This window comes from Propithecus coquereli, unplaced genomic scaffold, assembly GCF_000956105.1.
Source record: "Propithecus coquereli isolate 6110/MARCELLA unplaced genomic scaffold, Pcoq_1.0 Scaffold49, whole genome shotgun sequence".
Lineage (NCBI taxonomy): Eukaryota > Metazoa > Chordata > Mammalia > Primates > Indriidae > Propithecus > Propithecus coquereli.
Window position 1 is genome coordinate 2,892,187 of NW_012150729.1, and position 17,966 is coordinate 2,910,152.

Genomic DNA, 17,966 nt, shown 5'->3' on the forward strand with positions numbered 1-17,966 from the left:
TGGAGGTCCTGTTTTCATGACAGTTTGCTATGAATCAGATTTCTCTGTATTGAATCCCATTCTTCCACACGTCCACTATAAAATTTCCTTGAGAAAAATTTGTTCCAAAGGGGTAATAAATTAACACATGTGAATATCATATTTTAAAACCTCATATTCTAAAGAAAATTTGTTTAGTGGCACTTAGAATATATTAATTAATATTCCCCTTATAGTATATGTGTTGTCAAAGTAAGCACTATTGTTAATATCATTGCAAATCTTGTCTCAAGCAAAATAATTTTAAAGTCTAAAGGAAAAACAATGGCAGTAACATCTGAATAGCATATATGACACCAAAAAGCCATACGACACCTACCAATTCTCTAAAATTGCCTGAATATAGATGTTCTTAACCTGAGAGTCTTTGAACTATTAGAAGAGCTGTAGATGGATTTCAAGGGACTTGTGATCTCCCTGATACAGCACACAAATTTTTCTATGTAAAAAATTTATATGTAGATTTTTTTGGATTGGAAAAAGCTTTCAGCAACTTCTCAAAGAGGTGAATGTCTCATAAATGTAAGATCTTAAATATGAGAATATAAAAAGTAGTATCATATAACTATTTTCTTTGACTTGGATTCTTCAACACATTATGGAAATTTGTCCTTATTGTTAAAGGGAAGAGCAGATGCAATATATCACAGAAGGGGCATTAATTCAAAATTCAGTAGTAAATGAACAAATGGGATTATACATTTTCTAGAATATCATCTAAATAATTTAATAATGTGTTTGTTGAAATACATAGCTTCAGATACTTGAAAATTCTGTAAAAAGAGCCAATTAGTATTGTACATTGCTTTTCCTAGGTTTGTAAATATGAAAATATGAACTTGTTTTTAGGGTTCAAAATAAGAAATTCTTCTATCTGTTCAAATTATATTTTATGGTTTCATATGAATCTGTTATTTATTTTTACACATAGGGAAACCAAAAGCTGGAATAAAAACATTTTTTTAATCAGTTTTCAAAAAGAACCAACTTAATGTGTGTGTTAATGTCCTATGGCTGCCATAAAAAAATGACCACAAACTGGATAGCTTAAAACAGCAGTAATTTTTCACGTTTTTGAAGCCAGAAGTCTGAAGTGAAGGTGTTAGCAGGGCCACACTCCCTTCAGAGGCTGTAGGGGAGGATCCTTCTTTGTCTCTTCCATCTTCTAGTGGCTCCTGGCATTCCTTGGCTTGTGGGGCAGAACTTTGATCTCTGCCTTCATCTTCATATGGCTTTTCCCCCCATCCTAATCCAGGATGATTTCCTCTTGGGATCTTTACCTTAATTACATCTGCAAAAACGTTCTGAGGTTCCAGGTCGACATACATTTTGGGAGGACACTATTCAATCCACGGCAATGAGTAACTTATACTATTTAGGAAATCTGGGAGAAGACAGGAGAATGAGTAAATGCCTTCGTGAGGACCACAAACCTGGTCTAATAGAACTCTCTTAGTAAACATATTTCTAAGAAATATCTGGAAGAACAAATGTCCAGGAATAGTTAAAAACAGGCTTGAAGGGAAAAAACCAAAAACCTCGTATGCTGGAGTTTCTTCTTAATTCCTTGCTGCTTCTTCCCAGTCTCCTTTTCTGGATCCTTCCTTATTCCTACCCCTGAATTGAAGAGAACTTTGCTTCTTAGTTATCCACCCTGGCTCCTTATATCATTTCTATCAGTTCACAAAAATGACCTAGAATCTCCTGTCTTTTGAAAAGAAGAAAATAAAAAGAAGGAGGGGGGGAAGGAAAGGTACTTCCTAGTTGTACAGTCTTGGAGAAGTTAAATAACCTAAACTCTTTCTGCCTCAATTTTCTCATCTTTAAACTGGGAATGATAATAATAGTACTTATTTTGTGTTGTTATTGTGATGAATATATATGTATTGCCACTATATAATGGAGATAAAGTGGTAGAAATTAAAGATATGGTCACAGGCCTCATGGAACAACCCTGAAGTCATCCTTGCCTCCTCTATTTCTTTCACACCCCAAATCCAATCTGTCAGTAAATCCTCCTGGCTTGACTTTTACAATATATCCAGAATCCTACTATAGTACTTCTCACTTTCTGCACTATTACCTGACTTTCACTATCACTTGGTCCATGTCACCATTATTATTTGATAATTGCAAGAGCCTTTTAGTTGTTCTTTCTGCCCTTGCCTCACTTCATTCTATTCTCAACACAACAACTAGAGCAATCCCTCTTCTGCTCAAGACCTCTAATGACTTCCTAATCTCATTTACAGTAAAAGTCAAAGTTCTCATGATGACCTACAAAGTCCTAGAGAATGTCCTTTAGCCTCCTCCATCTTACCTCTCAGACATCTTCTCCTGCTACTCTTCTTCTTGCTCCTCCCCAGAAATTGGCCACTTTGCTGCTTCTCAAGCATGATATGCATGTTCTGCACTGGTGCTTCCATCTACCTAGAAAGCTCTTCCTCCTGATAGCTGCATGGCATGCATCCTTAACTCCTCAGGCCTTTACTGAAATACCTACTCATTGAGGCCTTTCTAATCACCCTATTTAAAATTGCAGCATCCCCCAGTCATACCTTTATTCCCCTTTCTTGCTTCATTTTTCTCCATAGCACTTTCCATCATCCGCCTAAACGTATACTAATTTTTATTGTTTATCTTCCTTCTCACCCCCACCCTTAGAATATAAGCTCCATGAGGGTGTGGATTTTTGCTGGGGTTTGTGCACTGCTGTATTCCTAGCACTTAAATGGTTTGATAAACATTTATTGAATGCTTTAGCAGAGAAAACAGGCATTAAACATCTAATTATATAATTAACAATTAATTGTAATAAGTAATTATAATTACACTGAAATCTATCAAGAAGAACGAGAAGGTGTTAGGACTGTATTAACAAAGTGTGTCACCTTGTTTAAGAGGGGGTCAGGGAAGGCTTTTCTGAGAAGTCAGATATGTGTTGAAATCAGAATGTTAGGTTAGCTAGACAAAGAGAAGGTAGAAAAAATTTAAATTAAGTTATTAGTGAAATTGGTAATAGGAAAACAAGAATAAACACTGCTTATAATTTAAAATCAAACAAATTGTGTTGTATATTATCTTTAAGGAGTTTTAAAATAATAGGAAATTTGTTATCCTGGATGAATTTGGACATTTGTCTATCTAAAGTGGGGTATAGGATCCTGTGATCTCTCAAAGCAATTTTTTTAATTAAATGACATCAAATCAAGAAAGATTTCAAGAGAGATGCTACTAATAGGAAAGGAGTAAAGTCAAGTCTCATTAAGGATTAAGAACATTTGCAATACTTACGTGTTCAGATTTGATCTTAGGGCCAGGTAAAGATCTTTAAAAGAGTATATTCTAAGCCATAAAATCAATGGCTTATGGCAGGTAAATCTGTGTTTTTAAAATTAAAAAAAAAATCTCTTTCTCAAAATACAACTAAGCCATTAATATATCTTTGATATTTTCATATTATCCTAAGCAAAGACTGTATATTTATCACATCAATGATATTTCATGAAGTGTTCTTAGTTGTAAAGTCAAGAAAAAGTCTTTTAAAATGTTCATTATCACTTCAGCAGTAGTTTAGATTGAATATCAAACCAGAAACTGAAACAAATGGCCTAAAAATGGAATAGAATATTTGAAAGCAGAATTTTCCTGGAAATTTTGAGATATCCCATTGCTATAATATAGGTCAGCATAAAGAATAATATAGGAATCCCTAATTTCAAATATTTGTCTGTTCTGTTTCATCTTATATGAAATACAAAAGGTATCAGAAATATTTATATTGTGTTTACTGTAAATTAATTTTTCCTCCTTACCCTTATTTTCACTTTCCTCATTTAGCATGTTAAGTGTATCATTCTTGTGTATGTTTGTCAGGAGAGATTAGGTTATGCTGCAGGAATAATCAACAAAAACCTTAGTGGTTTAAAACAATAAAAGTTTATTTCTTTTTTTTTTTTCCTTTTTTTTTTTTTTTTTTATTTCAGCAAATTATGGGTGTACATACGTTTTGGTTACGTGTGTTGCCCTTGGTTCCCCCCCCACCGAAGTCCGTGTTTCAAATATGTCCATCCTTCGGATAGTGCGCATTGCCCTCCTTGTGTATACAAATACCCCTCCCCTCCTCCCTCTTCCCCCCTCCACCCACCACCCTCCCCCTTCCCCAGCATCCAATAGATGTTGTTCTGATATGTGCATTTATGTGTTGATTAGTTAATACCAATTTGATGGTGAGTACAAATGGGTCCCATTTCTATCATGAACAATGTCCATCACAAGCTGGCAGAGCGACTCTGCTCATCATAATCACTCAGGCACCCAGACTCACAGAAGTTCTTTCTGGACCTGTGTTTTCTCAGTCACTAAACCAGAAAAAAAGGTAATATGATAAGTCATACATTACCACTCAACTTCCATTCAAAAATGACATATGCACACCTAACTAGAACACACTTAATGCAAATTAAACAAGGCCAAGAAATGCAATCCTACCATGTGTCTAGAAGAAAATCTGGAATATCTTTGAACAGCTTAAATGACTATCACAATGCATGTGTGTGTGGTAGGGGGAGGGCACAGGTGTGAAATGTAACTCACACTTTGAATGGAAATACACTTTCTGCTCTGTGTAAGATACAGTGGGCCTTCCATATCCACGGGTCCCACATCCTTAGATTCAACCAACCACAAATAAAAAATATTCAAGAAAAATAACCAATAAAAATAACAATACAGCAATAAAAATAATATGAATAAAAACTATGCAGTATAACAACTATTTACATACCATTTACATTGTATTAGGTATTATAAGTAATCTAGAGATGATTTAAGTACAGATGCTCCTTGACTTTTGATGGGTTTATGTCCTGATAAACCCAGCATAATCTGACTTACAATATGTTCAACTTAAGGTAGGTTTATACAAACTTAATTCTGTTGAAAGTTGAGGAACATACTGAGTGCATATCACTTTTGCACCTTCATAAAATCAAAAAATTGTAAGACAAACCATAGAAAGTCAGGAACCCTTTGTTTACAAAAGGATGTGTATAGGTTATATGCAAATACTACATCATTATATTTAAGGGACTTGAGCCTTCATAGATTTTAGTATCTGCAGGGAGTCTAAGAACCAATCTCCTGTGGATACTGAGGGATGACTGTATTTCCAGAAAATACTAACTTATAACCTTATTATTTTCAAAATTGACACTAAATTAACCTTTTAAATTAGTTTATATATGCCAGGATAAAAATATTGCTGACATTTATAAAACAGTCTACAAATTTTGATCTCTATTTCTAAGCAAGGGCTTTCTTAAGAAAGTTTGATTTTCCCCCACATAAATAAGCTTTGCCTAGCTTAAGTCATTAATTCTAGCTTAATGAGCTTCCTTTCATCCTCCTTTCCCTTACTACTTGCTTCTAGAAAATTCAACATTCATCTTGCATCCTGAGAAAAATAAGCATCTGTGTGGATTAATGAAACAAACTCAGTTATACTATTTTACATTACAACCTTCTATAGTGTCAGAGCTGCCTGTTTCTTCAAATTGTTATAACCACAATTTGAGCTATCTGGGATAAAAAAACACTGAACACATTACAGTTTTATAATTTTTTAACTACAAATGATATTTCTGTTTCTTCTAAAGGTATTTCATGACGTTGCTTACAAAGCTAAAGATCGTAATGACTTGGTATCAGGAATTGATGAATTTCTGGATCAGGTTACTGTTCTCCCTCCTGGAGAATGGGATCCAAGCATTCGAATAGAGCCTCCCAAAAATGTTCCTTCCCAGGTACGTATATTTGAAAACATTCTTCAAATTCTCGTTATTTTGTTGTCTTTTAAAGGCATGTCTTAAAATAGCATAAACATCAAAAATACTCAAATGATTTAAGTTATAATCTCTAATAAAGCGGGAGCATGAAGGTACAAAATCTGCCTTGATGCTAAGCCACCACACCTCCCTGAGAAACTTGGCATTTTGATGATAAGCTACAAAATAAAACAGTCCCATATACCTGGAAATATTTTAGAACCAACTAAAAGTTATTACACTGCAGGAAAATTTAAATTTTAATAACAATGTAAAATATGGCCTGAGAAAAAGTACATTACTGCTTTTGTATGATCTGATTCGTCACTTTGAAATTGGCAAGTATTAGGAAAATTCAAAGGCATGGCTTAATGACATTATGTAGAAAACTTCCTATTACTGCTGATCATAGTAAAAATTGGGAAGATTTTAAAATTATAATTCTTATACTTGTATTAATTTTGTGTGGGCAAATGGTATAAAAATTATAAAATATTCTGCTTATGAAAATCTAGTATGTATTTTAGCTATCATACAATCCAGAAACACGTAAATAAAGAGCATTGCTATCGTTTGGGGTCATTTTTTTATTGCAGACATTACTGTTAAGAGTGTTGGCCAAATGTTTGTTAAGCCCACTCCTAACAGTGCCACGTCTGTTCCTACTGAATCTGCCTCCCACAACCCTCCCAGTTGTCATGTACTCAGCCTTGCCTTTGGTCCTTGCCTGTGAAGTCCAGCTTGTTCTGACTGTGCTGTCTATTCAAAGGGACAAATGGCCTAATTGATCCAGCCATGGACTTAGAGGTTTTTCTGGTTAGCCAGAGGTGGGCAAATGAGCAAGTATACCTCTCAGCCATTAGTGCTTAAAAAGGTCATCTCAAGCCCACTGTCATTTTAAAGAAAATAATCTGACATCTCATTTCTATATTTTCATTCTGAAGTCATTTCATAATTATTAAAGATTATTTACTTACCTTTTATCAACAATTACCATTTTGTAATTCTATAACTGCAGCCACATATTTCAGTTGATCTATTATTAAAATAAAAGCAGTTGCTTAAGACATAATCGTTGGGGTTGTAGATTGTCTCATTTCTGTTCTCGTGTACAACTTTGCACTAATGATATTATAAAAGGCAATGTAATGCTTCCTGAAGTAATAAGATAGAAACTTTTTAATTGATGTTATTTGCAGAAATTCAGCAAAAATATCAATACATTGAGAGTAAAACTTTAAATGTCACTGTAATACCAATTTGTTCTTCACACATTGAAGGTAAAGTTAAGCACTTTGAAAAACACTTTGTTTTTGAAGAATAATGTTTTTGAAGCAAGTAGAGGTTTTGGAGATCTGTATTTTTTTATTATTTTTATGAGACCTTTTAAAAGCAGAATTAATTATTGGATTCTGGGTATTGAGAGGCAGTAGTAGAAAGAACATTAAATTAAGAATCAAGGCATCTGGGTTCAGTCATTATCCATTTGCATGACCTTGAACAAATGCTTTAACCTCTCTACTTATGTTCTGTATCAATGCAATCCAATAGAACTTGCTGCAGTAACGAAAATGTTCTATATCTATGCTATCTAATACTCAAGCCACTATTGAGCACTAGAAATGTTGCTGTTGCAACTGAAGGACTGAATTTTTGGATTTTAATTAACTTAAATTTAAATAGACATTTGGGGTTAGTATGGGGGTGTATCAGACAGCACAATTCTATACAATGAGTATGCATTAGAGATACACTGTATGCTACTTTTCAACATTAATACTTTTAAAATGTACACTGTAATTAAATAATAGATAGCATAAGGCCCCCTTTTTTTATTAGATGGAGTAAAATGAATTAATATGTATTAAGTACCCTGACCTCATACTCATTTAAATAATATTTCCCCCATGGGATAATTCCCATGGGTTTTATTCTTTTGAAATGTGAAAATCACAGCATTTTTAAAACTTTTTCCTTTCAGTTAAGACAAGAATAACTTGTCATCTCAAAGGATAACCCTGAAAATATTCATTAGAACTTTGTGTCAGTCATTACAATCACTCCCTTGCATGTGCTCTAAACTTCTTTGCTTTCCTTTCTTGCCATGTACTTGCTTTGCAAAACCACAACCTTGTGAGAATCCAGCTCTTTACTTTATACCTGCATTGATACAGCTGAAGCTGAAGGAGAACATATAACTACCAAGGCTGTTCTCACATAAATTCATGACCACGTACCTCAAGTGGGCCCTTCATGTTGCAAGTACATCATACATACTTCCCTAGTCCAGTCGTTCTCTCTTGATGACTATTTTCCATCTGTTCTCTCCTCAAACCTTCAGCACATCCTTTGTGACCCTCCTTCTTATATGTAACTTGCCTCTTATTTCCCCAAGAAATTTGAAATGATCAAAAAAGAACTTCCATAGACTCCAGTATCCTAAATATCTACCTGCCAGCATCTGCATCCATATACTCTACCTTCCCGTGTTACTACTGATAAACTATCCAAAGCCAGCCTTCAACATTTGTACTATATCCCATCTCCTCACATCTACTCAAGAACATTACCAATTCTCCTCTTTCTCCTCTATGTCAATTCTTTTGTTCTGTACTGTATCATTTTTATTAGCATACAACATATTGTTAATTTACCAATCTTAAAAAAAAAGTACCCTATTGATACCACTCCTCAGCCAGCTGTTCTTCTTCATTTCCCTTTGCCACAAACTGCAACAGAAGAGTTCTCCATGCTACCTGCTTCCAATTACTCTCCTCCAATTCTCTCTTAACACCTACTTCAATAGGCGTTTGCCCCTACCACTTCATTAAAATAGATGAAGGTCACCAATAATCTCCGCAGTGCTAAATCCTGTGGTCAGTTCTCAGTCTGTACTTTATTTAACCTATCAATCAGCAGCATTTAACAGAGTTGATGGCTCCCTTTTCCTTGATATACTTTCTTTACTTGGCTTCCAAGACAACACACTCTCTTGTTTTTGTCATTATAAAACAAGAGTTAACTTATCTCGCCTGTAATCCTAGCACTCTGGGAGGCCAAGGCGGGCAGATTGTTTGAGCTCCGGAGTTCGAGACCAGCCTGAGCAAGAGCGAGACCCCGCCTCTACTAAAAATAGAAAGAAATTAATCCAACAACTAAAAATATATAGAAAAAATTAGCCCGGCATGGTGGCGCATGCCTGTAGTCCCAGCTACTTGGGAGGCTGAGGCAGAAGGATTGGTTGAGCCCAGGAGTTTGAGGTTGCTGTGAGCTAAGATGACGCCACAGCATTCTACCCCGGGCAACACACTCTGTCTCAAAAAAAAAAAAAAAAGAGTTAACTTACCTCGTAAGGGATAGTGCCCCCAGAAGACCATACAATATTACCTGTTTTCTGAAACTTGTGGAAGCTATGAAATGTTTCTCTAAGTGACTGGAAAGAGTAGGTATTGACGGACAATCTTAAATTTCTTTACTAATGTATTCTATTTACCTGTAAAAACAGCTCCTTCATCAATTGACAGATGTCTTCTTTTTTATCTTTGAACTTCGGTCTCATTGTATCTATGCATATACCTGGGGAAATCGTACAAATATTAAGCAATAAACTTTCCTGTATTGTGTGTATTTCAAAACCTATCTTTATCATGTTTTAACCCATATCATTCTATCTAAAAGTCCCATTGTATGCGCTATCAGTTGATAAGTCACTTTTGTTCTTCATGTTTATACTAATTCTATTTCGGAATGGTAGTCAAGTAAAAATCTTAATTGCACCAATTAAATGTTTTTTTTACTATCCTTTGAAGTGCTTTTGAACACATTGGTGTTCAAAGATCACCATAGCTAGGATGTTTTGATAGGACTACGTGATTTTTTAAAAAATCTCTGTCGCTGATGAAAATGGGTATAATAGACCTATGGGAAAACAGCGCTGCCTAAATCTCTGTTAATTTATCATTGATTCAATTCGAAGCCTTATTTTTGCAATAGTCTTTGGGCCTCTATGAGTCAGAAAGGCCCCTATTACAAATTATTTCCTGGGAAGAAAGATATCAGCTGGAATCACAGAGGAAAACATACTTTTATTTTATTTTATTTTATGTTATTTTTCTGAGATAGGGTCTCTGTCACTTAGGCTAGAGTGCAGTGGTGTCATCATAGCTCACTGCAACTGCAAACTTCTGGGCTCTAGCGATCTCATGCCATTATGTGTGGCTAATTTTCCCATTTTTTTTTTTGTAGAGATGGGGTCTTACTCTTGCTCAGGCTGGTCTTGAACTTCTGACCTCAAGCAGTCCTCCCACCTCAGCCTCCCAAAGTGCTAGGATTACAGGCGTGAGCCACTGCACTCAGCCTAGGAAATATACTTTTAAAATAGTGATAATAGTTAATGTTTATTGAAAAGTTAAACTATGCCAGGCATATAACACACCATGGCTAACACCTCCTCGCTCCCACTTGGTCTCTCTCTGCCTCTTCCTTTTTTTCATACCTCCTATCTTTACCTAATATTGTAAATTTATTCTCTTTCCACTAACAGAATGCTTTTCCTTGCCCACCTTTGCAACTCTAGCATTCATGACAATGAATGACACACACTAGGCACTCAATTAGTATTAGTTAAAAAAATAAACACCCATCACCTCATTTAATTCTCTCAGGCATGATATAAGATAGGTAAATGTTGTCACCCCCAGTAAATGAAGAAGGGAACTGAAGCTTTAGGAGGCTACATAACCTCCCAGAGTTCAAGCAGCAAATAAGTAACAAATCCTGGGTTCTTAGCCACTCTGGATATTGCTTCACGGAAAAAAAAATGTTATTGTTAGTAGAATTACACCTGAAAATAAAGCACAACAAAACAAACAAAGAAACTTCCTGCAGGAGAAGAGGAAGATTCCTGCTGTGCCAAATGGAACAGCAGCCCACGGGGAAGCTGAGCCCCATGGAGGACATAGTGGACCTGAACTCCAGCGAACCGGAAGGTTAGTGAAAATCACTCGCATGGGACTTTAAGGACCAAATGACATGTCATTCTTGTCTGTCAGGAATTGCTAGTTTGAGATCTAATTTGCTTTATACTTTTAATACCTACTTTTTTGGGCGAGAATGCCAATTAATTTGATTTCTCTAAAGTTACCAATGATTGTCATTACTGTTAAACTAAAGCAGTGGATACACCATTCCATTTTATCTTACTAAGTCTTTCATTTTGCTGTGCATAAAATGCATTCCCAGATTCTTAGAATAAGAAAACTGTCAATTGATTCTTCCAAAAGAGCCCGTTGAAAGCGTCAAGTTCAAGATAGAAATAAAACTGAATACCAAGAACTCAGTCTTGTAGACCTTATCTCATTAAATGCAAGTAGGATGTATATAATGGTACTTTTTATTTTTACGGCTGTGATTTGAAAGAGCTATATGATTTATTTTTCTAATCACACATCTTTGAAGAGATGAAAGCTTCAATTTATTTCTTAAAATGGTTCTTTATGGTTTTTTGACAGCTTGTCTCTCTCCAAGCAATGTGTGAGCAGAAAATCAGAAACCCTTGGGTGGGCCTCTCTTCAGGGAATATGTGAGCACAGCCTCCATCGTAATTAAAGGCAATCGCAAAGGCTTTGCAGGATTGGTGCTCCCTGTCCTCAAGGCCGGTTCCCGTACCGCTTGCAATGTGTCCTCTAAGCTGACTTTCCAGTTCCTGACAACTCTGCATTTTAATTCTGTGTTCTTTCCCTTTATGTATGTTTTGTCTTTGAGGAAATGTCCTTTAACGTCTTCCTCAGGCTTGATATGTAATTTGAGACGGTTCAAACAATTTTTTCCTTTTCCCTTCACTGGAAGCTTTGTTACTCATTCTGTTTGCTTTCATACTTTCAAATGCTGTCTTTTTATTTTTGGTGGTATTTTTTTTTTCTCTTTCTCAGGTGTAACATGCCACATAGCTTAGATTTTTTTCGAAGTTCACTTTTCCTTACTGCTTCCTAAATCCTCCCAGGTCACCAATATCCGGTATCTTCGCTTCTCCAGAGTTCTTCCACAGATTCTGTTGCTGACATGACTTGAAGTATCCATTACTCATCTGCTCTCCTGGAGTTGCTGGTGTACATCTGGGCTGCTCTTGCACTGTTCTCTGTAATGAACTCCCACTTCCGGATTTAGATTTTTACTGCTAAAAGCACATTTATTACACAGTAATATAACAGCTATTCAGACTAATGTATGCGCTAATAAGTAATTAATTAGAAAGCAATGGTCTAATATGAAGTTCTATCAAAACTATAAATATTAATTACTAATTAATAGTTCATAACCACCTCAAATTCTTTTTGGGATTAGGTGGGATATAAATCATAAATGAATGTATAAATAGACTAGTAGAGTAAATCTGCTTTGAATTATGGCTTTGATAAGTTAGCAAATTATTCAGAAATGATCCCCCAAATTAAAAATATGCATATGTCTTACCAAACACAGGTAGAGAAACCTAAGGTGATCTTTGTGTGTGTGTAAATTTCACAGGTTCTCTGCAAGCTTCTCTGAGTTTCAAATGTCCTTTTTTTTAATTGAAATTTTATTCTTCTCAACCCTCTCCTACTTCGTATCTCCCTGATGGAAGCAGTCACTAGGGAAGCATAGTGATTCTATACCCATGTAATAGTAAGATAGTTACTATGTATTATAACTATTAGGTCTATATCATATCAGGGAAATTAAAGATAATGGTGAACATTTTCAGTTATTCTGAATACATACATTTTTCAAGACCAACTGGAATTTATTTCTCAGGAGAATAATTATTTTTGAGGTCATTCTAAGACCACCAAATGAATATTCTTATTTATAAAATAAAAAGCAAAAGTTTAACATTTTTGTATGATCCAGGTATATTCAGCATTCTGGCAGTATATTGGAACATAATAGGTTTTTTCACCATTAACTTTCATGTAGGAACTTAATCATAGTCTTATTCATTTTAATATCATATCTTTATTCCATGGAGCACAAAGAACTTCCAGTAGTCAAGTGTTAAGTCTGCATATTATTATTAAATGTCCAAAGAATGAGAATACCTGTTTATTAAAGCTGTCATTTCCAATAGATTAAAAAAATTTAATCCTCAAATTTTAAGCAACATTTTACAGTTTAATACTTTTTCCCCCCAAAATATCCTCTTTTAAATGTTTCAATGTGATTTTAGATATATTTAGAATAAATGAATTTATACCAAGTAAAGTCATTATTGTCTTGTGAATCCTAAATGTTGGGATATGCTGAGGCAATAGTGAATCAAAATTACATTCATCTAGTTTGGTTATTATAAGGGACTCTCCTCTAGTTTCCTAAAAATGAAAACAACTATGGAACCTATCTGTCTCTATTAAGCATTGCTGTTATCCATAAGGCCATTTAAATGTCTCCCTGGAACAGTATCTGGTGAGGGATTTTTTTACTTTTATTTTTAGTTTTAGTTTTTGGTAGAGAGAGTAGGTAACTGGAGCCATGGTTAAACACTGCTTTTTCTCTCTAGGGTGATTTCACTATTGGAGTATACAAAAGCCAGTTAACCCTCCCTCCCTCCCTTTCTGCTATGTTAAATGGAACGTAAACAATTAGAAAATACTGCCAATGGTTGAGGATGATAGGTCTGAGTTTAGGAGGAGTAGGTTGATGTAGAAATGTCACAGAGATTAGAGTGATCTTTGAATGTCATTATTTGAATTTTGATTGGTGAACAGCTCTGAACCTTGTTTTAGAGAACCTGGGATTTTTGGTTGTTGACGTGATATTTGGTTAGGAATTGAGGTAGCCTAGTGGTGCAAAGCCATCCCTGTAGATCATGATAATACAACATAGCAGGATAATGTGGGTCTCACCTCTGCTGATGGAAAACCTATACTGTGACCTGGCAACAAAGCAAATGAGCATTTTGATTTGTGTGCTTTTTTATATTTGTATTTCACTATTGTGTTTTCCCCCTATTTTAGGATTTTTGGGGGACTTATTTTAGATATCAAAAGAAAAGCTCCATACTTCTGGAGTGACTTCACAGATGCTTTCAGCCTGCAGTGCTTAGCATCTTTTCTATTTCTCTACTGCGCGTGTATGTCTCCTGTCATCACATTTGGAGGACTGCTGGGAGAAGCAACTGAAGGGCGTATAGTATGTATTACGCTTTTCTCTGAACTTTGAAACTTAATCCATTTTTAGGATTCATAGTTAGATAAATGAGCATTTTATTTTGGATTCCTTTATGAGGAGAGATTTAATAGATGGTCTGGCAGATAAACTTCATATGAATTTTCTGAATGGCTAGTGGAATTGGTAATCTGGGTGTGGAATATCTCATAGCAACTAGTTCTGAGACTTATATACAAGATTCTGATCTGATGCCGTTCCCTTTTGCCCCCAGTCCTAGCCTAGCTTTAGGCTCGGTTTTTACCTCATGAGATGACCATTTCCCATATACCCGGGCCATGTTTCTGTCCAGACATTAATCCTGAATATATTTAAACTTTTGGTAAGGCAACAGAAACATAAGATAGGAAGGGGGAGAGGACACCTTTCCATTTGCTACCATTCATTTTCTGCTTACTGTTGGCCTGCTTTCTCATGTTCCTACCCCATGTCCTACCCAGGATTGCTAGACTTGTCATAATGAAGGAGAAAGTACATACCTATGTATTTTAAACATTTTCTCCCTAGTTACTATGGATGCGGTAATGGAACCATTTATATCTCTACACAGAGTGCAATCGAATCTCTCTTTGGAGCATCCATGACCGGGATAGCCTATTCTCTCTTTGGTGGACAGCCTCTTACCATATTAGGCAGTACAGGACCAGTTTTGGTGTTTGAAAAGATTTTGTTTAAATTTTGCAAGTAAGTGTTATGTACTCTTGGCCCTTAGCCCCTTTCTTTTTCTTTACTGTATTTATACTTCTCCCAACATCACTTTTGGAGGACTGTTGGGAGAGGTGGAATTGGCTGATTTGATTCAGTTTGTAATTTTTGTCTCTCCATGGAAATAGAGGAAAAGTAAAAGATTTATGTATATTGTTATTTAATCTTTATAAAAAGTAAGATTCAGTTCTAGGCACTAAGAAACTTCTGTTAGTTTTGTCCCCTTAGATTTTCCCTTTAGACCAAGTCTTGAGTTTAGATACTCACGGGATGTGAAGTTTATTTACTTACTTCCTGAATTACACTTATTTTCGTTTATTTAAATAGTGTCAAGCTGTTAAATGACCTTCTTTCCACTGTTCTTTCCTTTTCCTCCTCCTAGAGAATATGGGCTGTCATACCTGTCTTTAAGAGCTAGTATTGGACTTTGGACTGCAACCCTATGTATCATACTTGTGGCCACTGATGCAAGTTCTCTTGTCTGCTATATCACCCGGTTTACTGAAGAAGCTTTTGCTTCCCTAATTTGCATCATTTTCATTTATGAAGCCCTGGAGAAGTTGTTTGAGCTCAGTGAAGCATATCCAATCAACATGCATAATGATTTGGAACTGCTGACACAATACTCGTAAGTACCATTTCCCCTGTTGGCTGGGGCCTTTCTTTTTACAAATATTGCTATTGTTATAAGAAATATGAGGAACTTACTCAGCAGAGAATGTGCCTTAAGTTGATTCATGACCTAAATCCTGGACTTTCAGAGCTGAACAGGACTTTAAAAGTCATCTAATCAGCCACTCATCTGATATTTATGTTCTCATTATACCATCTCTGCCAAGAGTATCTTTTTAAAGTTCTATTATTTATCAAGTATTCTCTAAAAGAAAGAGATAATGAACCAAGTCAATTTTAATACACACAATTTTACTTTCACAAAACATATGTGTTTTGGTTTTTCTTCTGGGTCTTTTCAATTTACTATAATCCAAAGAAACATAGTAATGAAAATGTAAGATTTCAGATTTAGAGCAGTGAGGTAAAGGAGACTCATTGGGTCTCTAGCTGACACTAGCTTGACATTTGAAAGTGTGATAAGAACAAATCACTGAGTTTAATTTTGGTTTTGGAACTTGTAGCATTTGTGATGAAAATATTCAGGTATTACTTGTTGAAGGTGATATTACAGTTAAAGACTAAAAATGAGATTGGCCCTATTGCTGCTCTTTGTAGTTTTGGTGTGCCAGCAGTTTGGAGTTTGTCTAAGGCTTTGTCTGCAGACTATATGTGGCCATTAAATGACTCTTTTGTTTAATTTTAGAATTTTTTTGTTGCGTTTATGCATAGATTTTTATGCAGCAAATATTTGAAGCAGTGTGTTTTTTATCAGACTATTAAAACCTCTGCATCATCCATCAATGCTTTTCCTATAAACTGCTTAGATATGGCCTCAAACCCTTTGAAAAATTTTTATCTTTATCTACTAGTAGAAGTTTAAATTGTTTAAATTAGACCAAAATAGTACAATGTTATAATTTCATTTAGAGTGATGTAATGATACAATGCTGAAAATAATAATTTTTTAGTACTCTGACTTTTTTGTTTTTGGTCTTTAGAGATAGCATTAGACAGTGCACCCCCTTTTTTTGACAAGAAAAATCAAAGTGGAAATGTACAATAACTTTCCCATTCAAAGCCAATAGAGTGTTGTAAACATGATTAAGAAGGGACTAAGGGCCAGGCGCGGTGGCTCACGCCTGTAATCCTAGCTCTCTGGGAGGCTGAGGCGGGCGGATTGTTTGAGCTCAGGAGTTCGAAACCAGCCATAGCAAGAGCGAGACCCCGTCTCTACTAAAAATAGAGAGAAATTAATCAGACAACTAAAAATATATAGAAAAAATTAGCCGGGCATGGTGGCACATGCCTGTAGTTCCAGCTACTCAAGAGGCTGAGGCAGGAGGATCGCTTGAGCCCAGGAGTTTGAGGTTGCTGTGAGCTAGCCCGGGCAAAAGACTGAGACTCTGTCTCAAAAAAAAAAAAAAAAAAAAAAAGAAGGGACTAAGGAGGCTAGGAAGCAGGCAGATCGGAAGAATGGTTTGATCAGAACCAGGGATACATGCCATTTCATTTATCTCTCGAAAAGAGAGTGTGTCACTGAACTTGGATATCCATACGAGGATATATAATTATCTCTGGTTGGATTTTCAAGCCTACTACATGCCAGAGACTATGGAGGTGCTAGGGAAATCATGATGAGTAATAGTCTGTCCTCAATGAGTTTCTAGTTTAGTAGGGAATGTAGACAAACAGACAACATAATGAGATGAGTGCTGTGTTGAGAGGTTGGTATAGAATGCTATGGTACCACGTTAGAAGATCACCTAACTTATATTTAGGGTTCAGAGAAGGCTTCCTGGAGGAAGTGACATAGAACAAAAAATCAGTAGGGGTTAGGAAGGTTCTAAGGAATAGGGTAGAAAGTAGTAGCTCAGAGGGCATGCGCAGGCCCCGATGCAAGAGATTCATTAAGGCTTTGAGGTATTTGCCAAAAGTCATATAGATAGTGGTAAAATAAAAAATTAAATTCTTTTCTGCACAAAACATTTACTCTGTTTCATTAAGTCCACATGACACTTTTAGTGGCTTTCTTGTCATTGTGATCTTTTCACACTAAATCAGTTTTTAAGTGTCATTATACTAATGCTCATCTAAAGTTTTCTTCTTTGGATGTTGCTGGCCTCATGATTTTATAGGTTTTATTAGAACAATTCCTATAAAATATTATAGCTAGGACATAATATGTCTCAGATTGTGATCTTTGAAAACTAAACATGTACATAATGCCACATATTTTGCACAGGTATAAGATATTGGAGAAAGGGTATCATGTTTAGGATCTACATTTCAGATATCCTTTATACTTGGGCTTCTTATATTCAGATTTCCTTAAATTCATAATTTAACAACCAGATAACAAAATGTCTTTGATTTTTTAAAAGATTTTCCTAGCTCCTCTGGCATCCTAACCTTATAATGTGGTAATATGTAGACCTTATATTTGAAGATATAAGCTTTTCTTTCATTGTGCCAAGAGCAAGTGTCAAGATAATCTATTTAGTTTTGAGAATATATACGTTATACCAGATGATCAAGCTGAATATGTCAAGTTAGCAATAAGTAATGAGTTTGTGGGAACAA

The 17,966-nt window shown here is 35.4% G+C and overlaps 1 protein-coding gene across 3 annotated transcripts in view; it reads left to right on the top strand.

Moving 5' to 3' along the window:
• The window catches only part of SLC4A10 (solute carrier family 4, sodium bicarbonate transporter, member 10), a 409,333-nt gene that overhangs the window by 317,381 nt on the left and 73,986 nt on the right, over positions 1–17,966 (top strand). For all 3 annotated transcript variants that reach the window (XM_012655843.1, XM_012655844.1, XM_012655842.1), the window contains 5 exons: positions 5,697–5,843; positions 10,752–10,852; positions 13,856–14,030; positions 14,617–14,750; positions 15,154–15,399. In XM_012655843.1, coding sequence (XP_012511297.1) covers positions 5,697–5,843; positions 10,752–10,852; positions 13,856–14,030; positions 14,617–14,750; positions 15,154–15,399 — 803 coding nt within the window. The remainder of the gene's footprint in view (positions 1–5,696; positions 5,844–10,751; positions 10,853–13,855; positions 14,031–14,616; positions 14,751–15,153; positions 15,400–17,966) is intronic.